This window comes from Bidens hawaiensis, unplaced genomic scaffold (assembly GCF_021521415.1).
Source record: "Bidens hawaiensis isolate Kalapana, Puna unplaced genomic scaffold, B.hawaiensis_p1.1 tig00013006_1, whole genome shotgun sequence".
NCBI lineage: Eukaryota > Viridiplantae > Streptophyta > Magnoliopsida > Asterales > Asteraceae > Bidens > Bidens hawaiensis.
The window spans coordinates 189,064-199,417 of record NW_027492092.1 but is presented as its reverse complement, the minus strand read 5'-3'; the positions used below and the strand labels follow the sequence as shown (position 1 = coordinate 199,417).

General features: G+C 39.2%; 1 protein-coding gene across 1 annotated transcript; it reads right to left on the bottom strand.

The window, feature by feature from the left end:
• Window positions 1–7,390: 7,390 nt before the first annotated feature.
• Window positions 7,391–9,791, bottom strand: LOC143542952 (uncharacterized). Its single transcript, XM_077035407.1, has 3 exons — window positions 9,187–9,791; window positions 7,929–8,420; window positions 7,391–7,724 (listed from the first exon to the last, which is right to left on the bottom strand). The coding sequence occupies exons 1-3, from the start codon at window positions 9,789–9,791 to the stop codon at window positions 7,391–7,393; spliced, it is 1,431 nt and encodes a 476-aa protein (XP_076891522.1).
• Between the last annotated feature and the right edge of the window lie 563 nt (window positions 9,792–10,354).

Sequence of the window (10,354 nt, the reverse complement as noted above, 5' to 3'; positions counted from 1 at the left end):
AAAAACTGATACATGGCTTATACGGGTCGTATACCATCTATACGGCTCGTATAGACCATAAAATAATTATAAATATTTGGTCAAAGTAAAGTTGACATGCAGTCTATATGAGTCGTATAGACCCTATACGGCTCGTATAGGGTCTATACGAACAAAAATATCTATACAACTCGTATAGGGTCTATACGGCTCGTAGAAACTGCAAAAAGCTGCCACACTGTCACATCCGTACGCATGTTAATAAGTTAGGCCTATATGACTCGTATAGGCCCTATACGAGCCATATAGCCTTATTCACACACCATGGGGATGGTGTTTGTATATAACAACCCTTTAGTCTTATGTTTTTTATTGGCTTAGATTATTCATACACCAAGTAAGTTATTCAAACACCAGGAAGGTCTATATGAGTCGTATAGGTGTAGTGTCAAGTCTTTCAAGTCAGACGTGTCAGTTTTCATTTATTTGTATCGTATAGCCCCTATACGACTCGTATAGAGTCGTATAGGTTTTTTTTTAGATTTTTTTAAAATTACAAAATATTAAAAATAACATCCGAGTTGTTTACAAAATAGAAACATGTAATTTAAAAGTAAATATTTTGCTATATACATAAAAACATACGAACAACATGAGTGTTTTTGGGTAACGACTTTTTATATGTAATCATGCAATCCATTTTGGTTGATGCCCATGTGAGTTATCTAATCTTTTGAAATATAACTGCCATAAAAATAATTACGTTTGTTAATGTAGATGTTTTGATTCGTATTAACTCGTCTTTTGAAATATAGCCTTTATAAAATTATAGTAGTTCAATCCCCTATAGTTACATGACGAATGAAATAGAATTTGTTGGGTTGGAGCAAGAAACACTGATACATGGCCTATACGGGTCGTATACCATATATACGACTCGTATAGACCATAAAATAATTATAAATATTTGGTCAAATTACAGCTGACATGCAGTCTATATGAATTGTATAGACCCTATACAGCTCGTATAGGTCTATACGACTCGTATAGGGTCTATACGAACAAGAATATCTATACGACTCGTATAGGGTCTATACGGCTCGTATAGACTGCAAAAAGCCGCCACACTGTTATCTTCGTAAGCATATTAATAAGTTAAGCCATACGACTCGTATAGGCCCTATACCAGCTGTATAGTCTTATTCACACACCATGGCCATGGGGATGGTGTTTGTATATAACAACCCTTTTTATTTATATAGTGTTTTTTTTTAATATTTTAAATGTATTATAATATTTTTAATATTATTAAAGATTATGTTTTTTTATTTAATACTTTATATGTTATATTATATATGTTTTTTTATATTTTAAATGTATAAAATTATTATTTTATTTGAAAAAGAATGAAAGTGGTAAATTGGTAACCATTGTGAAAGAGAATGAATTGGAGTGGGGTGTGATGTGTCACTGACATGACACTGCAAAGAAGAAAATAAAAAGGCATCCATACCTGATAGTCTTGCAAATCTATTTTATCTAAAATATAAATTAGATGTATTTGTAGCAGTTTATTTATTTATAAACATTTATTATTAAACAAAAACTGAATATTGTCTTTAAAAAAAATAAATTATTATAACACGTGCTGATGATGCCATCTAATAATGTTTAAATAATTGAATTTTTGTTGTCACCGTTCCATTAAGCTTAAAGTTAAAGCAATATATTCAGTTTGTACTATAATAATCTTCCCTGTGAGGATGCTTTATTTGTTTATTAAAGTTTATAATAGCTTGATATTTCTATTTTAATTGATGGACACCCGAACGCTGAATTTTTTTACGATCAACAAATAAAGTGACTATTTAATGTCAAAAGATGATCCTATATGACAAAAAATAAAAATAAAAGAAAATTAACCATAAGAAATTGTTACAAGAAAACTTAATTGATGCATCAATAACATGATCAGGTCAACCATAACTTGTGTTGGGTCAAGAGTTATGATAACAAACTAGTGGAAACAAAACTCAAATATGAAATCTCTATTAGAGAAGAATCATGTGCTTACAACTACATCACCATTAAAGATTATAAAAACCAATCTAAAAACTATACATATTAGCAATTGATCAGTTATTATAAACTTTGATAATATGTGAATCGATATATAGTCCAACTTTTCTCTCACATATAAATACTAACATACGAGTTTTGTATTTATAAGAATCGTCTTTATATATACTTGATCAATGAAATGATATGCTTGATATATTTTTAATATTATGTTTTCTAATCCCCAAGATTTTTTTGTGAACAAAGATATTTTGAACGTATATTTATCATCAAACACTTTTAGTTAATATTTTATACTTGCACAATATTTTTTTCTCTCATAAATATACGCACGTCACATACACGTGTTCAATAGCGTTTAAGAGGCTTTCACATGCCTAGTATGCGCTACGATGGTTATATCTTTCAATATTCTACTTGATTGAAAGATCTTGATATTTTGAATAGTCCTAATACGTGAAAACATGTAATTTAGAGACTATAAAATATATATTTTATATACCTATGTTGTTCATAAGTTATCATACAAATAAAATTTGAATAAAGAAATCTAAATGTTTTTCTATATATATAGATCTATAATAAAAATATGCTCTAACTACTTAAATGTGTATTGTAGAAGTTAAAGATAAATACGTGTGTGCTACTAAAGCATTATTTAAAAAAAATAATAAACACGTAATGTTGTTCGCCTTTATGTTAGCTTTTTTACTTTTTTAGTATCTTACTTTTAAAAGTATTTGATAAACATACTCTTCAAAAGTTAGATAACAGATAATCATAGCACTATAATAATTTTTAAAATGAGTCTTTATCAACCGCTTTAATAACTTTATTTCACATAAATAAACTACTATATAACCAGTAATAGCTTTTGAAGACTTACGATGCATATCGATTCCTATACATATTTAATAAAAATATTCTTATTATTAGTAAATTATCTAATATGCTTATTAAAAAATTTATGGTATATAAAGTTATAATAAAAGAAAGTTGAGATTATTTAAATAAGCGAACTTGTAAGTTTAAAATTGAAATAAACTGATTTACTGCACATCACGTTACATCCTTTTTAGGTCATCCGTTCATCAACTTCTCTATGTATTATAAAAATATAAGTATCCAGTTCATTCTTAGATAATTAATATTAATTAATATAAAATATGATACGAAATAATATTATATGATAATTATTAAAAAAATACGACATGGTTTCAATGAAAAAGCAAAGTAATTAAGAGTCAACACGATGAGATTTAACATAAAACCAACGGTCAAAAATATCCTATCTAATTTATGGAAAAGTCTTTTTTTTTTTTTTGGAAATTTGAATACAGATACATACACAAAACGAGATATACAGAATAACGTGAAATAAAAATAATTTTTACTATATGTAATCAGAATTCCGGAACTTTATTTATAGAAATTGAGTTTTATAATAAAATTTTAAGTCAGGGCTTACAGACATGTACTCGATGTAGAAAGTAATTCTATTGGATCGAATTTAATGTGTTTGCTACAAGTGAGCATGAGAAGTGTTACACCACTTGTTGTAACCTATTCTGAGTAAACAGGGAAGGTGTTTTGTATTGAAGGTGAATGAATGTAGAACGCAGATCTCTCCTTTATTTATAGGAAAAGATATTTATGCATATTATCTATCGGTTTATCTATTCTGGCTAGGTCCCTTGGTCCAGTCTCGTTTCCTTCGGGCCTTGCTGGTTCTAAGATCTTTACCTTCTGGTTCTTGTCTCTTATCCCGGATCATGCGTGCCTCGGGCCACCCACTAGATCGGACGTGCTACATGGAGTTTCCCTCGCAAATGGTTTCCCTTCTAACCGTCTTCTAGAATCTCTTGTGCTATTGGGCCTTGTTCGGATTATTGGGCTAGGGCCTGCCCATGATGCCACCTTATGGGTAGGCTCTTCAAGTCCCCCCAGTCTATTGTTCTCTTTATTTATGACGAGGACAGTAGACTCATCTTGTCTTTCCCGATCCTTTCTTAATTGTTTTGTCATTGGGCTTCTTCTCTTACTGGCCTGCTTATAATGTACCCATTCTATTTTCTTTTTTGGCCCACTTGAAGGATCCGGCCCAACCTCTTTCCTTATTGATTTGAATTTTAACGGTTTTGTGTTCCCTATGTTAATAATTAATCGCCCCTTACTTGTCATTTCACCATTATTGATCTTCTCTCTTCCAATAGTTCCCCAACGTTTTCTCCATCTTTGCACAGGTTTGTTATCTCCTTTCTTTGCTTCATTATGAGTCACGACGGTCGTTCCACCATAACCTCGACCATGTCCTCTGTCAGAATGGCTTCTTTGTGTTCGACTTACCATATTCCTCTGTCCTTGTCCTCTACCCTTCCTAGTCCAGGCGAGACGGCCTGTAGTTGTCCTGGGTTTATCGCGTTGTATGCGAAGAATCTCGAGTTCGCAACTATTCGTTGCCCTTTGACTCAGTTCCAATTGGCTTTATTGAAACATCATCGATTGTGCTTCTCCCAAGTTCACCCTTTAGGGCTTCTTCATATGACTCATTTTGAGATTGCTTGTCGCGTTTTTGGCGGAGATGCCTCTGTTACTTTGTTCCATCGATTTTACCGCTTGAAAGCTAATGGCGATTGGTATACCTTTAAACGGCGGGCTAGTGGTAAACATCCTCCCTGTGTGTCCTATATTCCTTCTGGGTTCTACCCTCGGGAATGGAAGGACGATTTTTTCTTTGTTTCTTCCTCTTTTGCCCCTGGTCTCAATTGTCGTCGTCATATTGGTTCTCATATCGAGGATCCTGCCCCCGGTTTTTCTACTAGTCATGATTCGATTTATAAATTGTTGATTCAAAATCCAACTGAGGCCGCCACTTACCCCGAACCTTTGCTGTACATGGCGGGACTCAGTCAAATTTGGCTGGATCCGTTGACACGTCCAGCTATGTTTGACGAGGACCGAGGTTGGTGACCTTTTGCTTCTTTTATTTGCACTTACTTTTTCCCCTGCTTATTGTTTTTAACTTTTATCTGTTGTTCATTTGCAGAAATGGATTTGATGGAGATTCTTCAAAAATGTCCCGTGAAAGGTGCCGAATTCGTGACTCTCCCGGTGTCTGTTAATGCTTCTACCCCGACTGCTCGCACTATTGATGCCTCTTCTGACTCTGATGCCCCTGGTTTTTCATCTATGGCCGTCCAAGATTCTTTTAAACGCATGAATGTTGCGTCTGACCTGTTTGACTCCTCCTTGAAGAGTCGTCTTCGTAACTCCAAGCGTACTTACCTGGGTTCTGCAGGTCAGGGATCTTCTTCTGTTCATGAGGTTGTTGACATGGATGATGATTTTTCCTTCAAGGTTTCTGATGTAGTACCCGACCCCCTCGTTGTTCCCGTTTTGATGGATAAAGATCCTATTGTTTCTGTGAATGATCCCAAAGGTAAAGCCCCCATTGCCCCTGAAGCTTCCTCGCATTCCTTATCAGGTGATCCTCCTCTCGCTGACCTTTTCATTCCCAAATGGTCTCTGACAGTTAATTCTTTCGTTAATACCCCCCCACCTTGCTCACGAGTTCTTGACATGTGTTGTTCCCCCTGTTGATTATGCTCATGTACAAACCATGCTACCGGATGGCTTGGTTGGGGAGTTTGGTACTTACCTGTATCGTACCTTAGTGTTGGGTTCCTCCCTCCTTCAAGCGTTTGTGGATACCAGTGTCGCTTATCATAATAGTCTGGAGGAGGTTGCAAGCTTGAAGAAGTCCGTTGAAGGTTATACTCGACGGGTCGGGGAGATGCGAAAGAGAGCTACCTTGGCCAAGGAGCTAAGCTTAGAAGTTCCCGAGTTGAAAGCTGCACTGAGTCTTCAAAGAAGCAGGTTTCTGATTTAACTGCTAACTTCCAGCTTGACCAGGAAAAAGTTGCTGACTTTGATGCTGTCCGGTCTTCCCTCCTTGAAGCTCAGGCCAATATTTCAAAGGTTTGTCTCTCCCTTTTTTAATATAACTTTGCCTTGTGTGCTTAATGTAGCTTGAAGAGACTCCCTCTCTTGTGAGGATTCATGAGTTGGAAGATTTGCTCGATCGTGAATGCTCCGAACATAAATCTGCTGTGGAGCAACTAGAGGTTGCCAAAAGTCAAGAGGAACAAAAGGTTGATGGCTTGTCCAAGGAGGTTGAGTGGCTGAGAGGAGAGTGTTCTCGCTTGCAGGGGGTTGTTACCAAACACGAGGGGGATCGGAGGTGGATTGTTTCTAAAGGTTTCCGGCAGGTGTATGACAAGGCTTTGGGTTGTAGGGAGACTTAAGAGGTTCGAGATAATTTGAGTCGGGCGGTGTTTGCTTCCGGGTTCCAGCATGGGCTTCGTGCGGGCTACGAACATTGTTCTCATGGGATTTCTTTGCAGGAGGCTCCTTCGTTTTCTCCTACTGCAGAGACGGAGGCCCAGAAGGCTTTCATGGCCCTTACTGCTCATGTTCCTCCCATTATTGCACAAGTTTCATCGAACCCCGAGATCTCCATTGAATATATCCAAGCCTTCGCTTCGATTGTTGATCCCCCTTCTCCTCTGCCATAGTGTTTTTTTGTGGTTGATTTTGGACAATTATGCTTTGTGTTTGCTTGTTTGTTTGATGGGTGTTTTTAGACAATGGTGCCGTTATTTGCCCCTGTGTGGGCGTATTTGAACTTCGTTTGTCTTTGTGCTTAGATATGGATGGTTATGCTTGGTGTTTGCCTTAGCATTTTAATGTTTATGTTTGATTGTTGATTAACCATGTAGCCTATCGGCGAGGCCTTCCACTTTTGGGCAGCGTTGCATGAGTATTTACGAGACGGACTCGTGTGTTATACTTATTGCACTTTGATGAGACGGACTCATTTTCTTGCTCACAGTTTCACAAAATATTTTCTTGCATTAGGATCATGTTTACATCAGGATTACACAAAAATACAGTGTAGACTTTCTTGTCTTTCCTCACGGAGAAGTCCCTTATTTTGCTTGATCCTTGGCTCCTTTGCTGGTGCTTTTAGGCGTAATACTTTCGGACTTCCCATCTGCCAATTTGTAGGCTCCTTTATCCCCAGCCCAGATAACTTGGTAGGGTCCTTCCCATTTTGGCCCCAACTTCCCTTGGTCTTCCTTCCTACTTGCCTCGTTCTCTCTTAGTACCAGATCTCCTTTTTTAAACCTGACTTTTCTGACCCTTGCATTGTAGTGCTTTTCAATCTTTTTCTTGTATTCCACTTCCCTTCAGCTGCTTCCTCCCTTCTTTCTTCTGCCAAGTTTAGATTTAACCGCAAATCTTCTTCATTCCCCTTTTCCCCTTTCAAAACTCATCGATTTGGTGCCCCAATCTCTGCAGGTATCATAGCCTCCGTTCCATACGTCAATCTGAAAGGTGTTTCCCCATTGCTTGTTTTAGGCATGGTCCTGTGTGCCCATAAAACATGGGGTAGTTCCTCCACCCATGACCCCTTTTCCCTTCCTAGTCTTGCTTTAATTCCCTCCACCATGCTTCTGTTTGCTTGCTCTACTTGACCGCTAGCTTGAGGATGAGCCACTGACGTGAACTTTTGCTTGATATTTAGTTGGAGGCACCACTCCCGCAATGGGTTGTTGGCAAATTGTTTCCCATTATCACAGATTATGGCGTACGACAGCCCGAACCTACAAACAATGTTTTCCCACACGAATCTCTTTATTTGCTCCCCTGTGATGGTTCGCAGTGGCTTGGCTTCTACCCATTTTGTGAAGTAATCAATCGCCACTACCAAAAATCTTAATTTTCTTGCTCCCTCCGGAAAGGGTCCCACTATGTCTATCCCCCATTTTTGGAAAGGCCATGAGGAGCTTACTGGTACTAGGTTTTACTTTGGCTTCCTCCCCATTGGTGCATGTATAAGGCAGTGGTCACACTTTTGTATTTCCGTAACGACACTAAAAAACATCGCTGGCCAGTAATATCCAGCCCTTATTGCCCGTGCCACTAGCATTTTTGCTCCCATGTGCATCCCGCAGATTCCTTCACGTATTTCTCTTATCACATACTCTGCTTCCTCCGAGCCAATGCATTCAACGGAGGGTCCCAAATAGGACTTTCTGTATAAACCCCCTTCAATTACCTCATACTGTAAAGCCTTGACCCTCAACTTCCTTTCTTCTTCCTTATCTTTCGACACTTTTCCCTCCTGCAGGTACTCAAGGAGGGGAGTCATCCAACTGTCTCCTTGGGTCCCCACATAGGTTACTGTCGCTTTCGTCACCGACGGCTGCTGAAGGGTCTCCACTTTTACCTCTTTTGCCAAATGATCGAAAGCAATTGCAGCCAGCTTGCTTAAAGCATCTGCTTTTTTATTGGAACCCCTGGGATATGTATCACTTCCGCTTCTTCGAATTCCTTTATCAGTTCTTGGGTCACTTTCAAGTATTCCTTCATTTTCAGGTCCCTAGCGTCGTAGGTCCCTCCCACCTGGTTGGCTACCAGAAGGGAGTCTACATGAGCTTGAACTTTTCTTACCTTTATTCTTCTGGCGATTCTGAGGCCAGCCAGAAGTGCCTCAAACTCTGCTTCGTTGTTCGTGCTTGGGAAAATCAACCGTATTGTGTAAGTTAACTCTATCACCTCGGGGCTTACCAAAATCAGTCCTCCCCCACTTCCCTCTTCATTAGAGGCCTCGTCGGTGTATAGTTTCCACCAAGGTTCCTCTTCCCTTTCCTTTGTTGCCTCATTTCTCCTCGTATCATGTCCTTATTCCTTTTCATCATCCTCTCCCCCTTCCGTTTCTACCAAGAAATGGGCTAGGACCTGCCCTTTGATGGCTGTCCATGGCCAATACTCAAGTGTATGATCCCCTAATTCCACTGCCCACTTTGTCAATCTGCCTGAGACTTCGGGCTTCGATAATACTTGATGTAAAGGTTGGTTGGTGAGTATTCGCACAACGTGCGCCTGAAAGTATCTCCGGAGTTTCCTTGCTGTATAGATCAAAGCCAATACCAGTTTTTCTACCGGAAAATATCTTTCTTCCGGCCCCTTCAATGTACGACTAATAAAATAAATGGGTACCTGCGTCTCTCCCGTTTCAACCATCAGCACTGAGCTTATTTTTTTGACGTCTGGGAGAGGTACAGTATCAATGTCTCTCCCGGTTGAGGGGTCGCAATCGTAGGGAGGATGCCAAGGTGTTTCTTCAGATCTTGGAAGGCTTCCTCTGCCTCGCAATCCCAGCAGAACTTGCTCTTCCTCGTACTTCTTCTTAAGACAGCCATAAAGGATAGGGTTCTTGTTGCTATTTTGGAAAGAAACCTATTTAGAGCCACAAGTCTTCCATTGAGCCATTGTAGTTCTTTAAGGCTCTTGGGAGACTTCATTTGGATCAATGCCTCTACCTTCTCCGGATTGGCCCGAATTCCCCCTTTTGTTACCAACACCCCCAAGAACTTCCCTTCTTCCACCCTAGAAGAGCATTTTCCCGGATTCAGTTTCATATTGGCCCTTCTTAAGGTTTGGAACGTTTCCCTAATGTCCCTCAGCATTCCCTCTTCATGTTTGCTTTTGATGACCAGATCATCCACATAAATCTCCACGTTTCTGTCTCTCTGCTCTTCAAAAAGTTGGTTCATAAAACACTGGTATGTGACTCCTGCGTTTTTCAGACCAAATGACATCTTGGTGTAACAAAAGGTTCCCTCGTCAGTATAGAAAGCTGTTTTTTCTTCGTCTTTGGGGTCCATCTGTACTTGATGATATCCCTTATAGGCGTCCAAGAAGCACCTTAAAGAATACTCTGCCAAAGACTATATTTTCTTTTCGACCTCCGGGAGAGGGTGCGCATCTTTTGGACAGGCCTTGTTCAGGTCGTTGAAGTCAATACACATTTGCCAGCTATTATCAGACTTAGCTATCATCACCGGGTTGGATATCCACTGGGGATATTTTACTTTCCTGATTATCCCGGCTTACAACAACTTCCAGGTTTCTTCCAATACAGCTTAGCTTTTTTTGGGCCCCATACTTCTTTTCTTTTGCTTGACAGGCTCCATCCAATGGAATTCCTTGAGGCTGTGTTGAACTTGGTCTCGGGGGATCCCCATCATGTCTTCGTGCCTCCATGCGAATACATCTACGTTCCTTAACAGTAGTTCTTTTAACCCTACCTTCCCTTTGTTAATCAGCGAGGTCCCTATCTTTGCTGTTTGCTCGGGGAACTCCCCATTCAGGACCCACTCCTCCGTCCCTTCATGTTTCTTTTTCACTTTTTCTTCCGGGCTTACACTGGCCACAATCTCAGCTGATG

Bases quoted from the DNA above. Each gene is read 5' to 3' on its own strand.
- LOC143542952 (XM_077035407.1), bottom strand. From the start codon at position 9,791: ATGGACCCCAAAGACGAAGAAAAAACAGCTTTCTATACTGACGAGGGA. The intron at 8,421-9,186 runs GTACCTCTCCCA...TACATATCCCAG, and splicing joins CCGGGAGAGACATTGATACT to GGGTTCCAATAAAAAAGCAG. The intron at 7,725-7,928 runs GTAAAACCTAGT...CATTGTTTGTAG, and splicing joins CCAATGGGGAGGAAGCCAAA to GTTCGGGCTGTCGTACGCCA.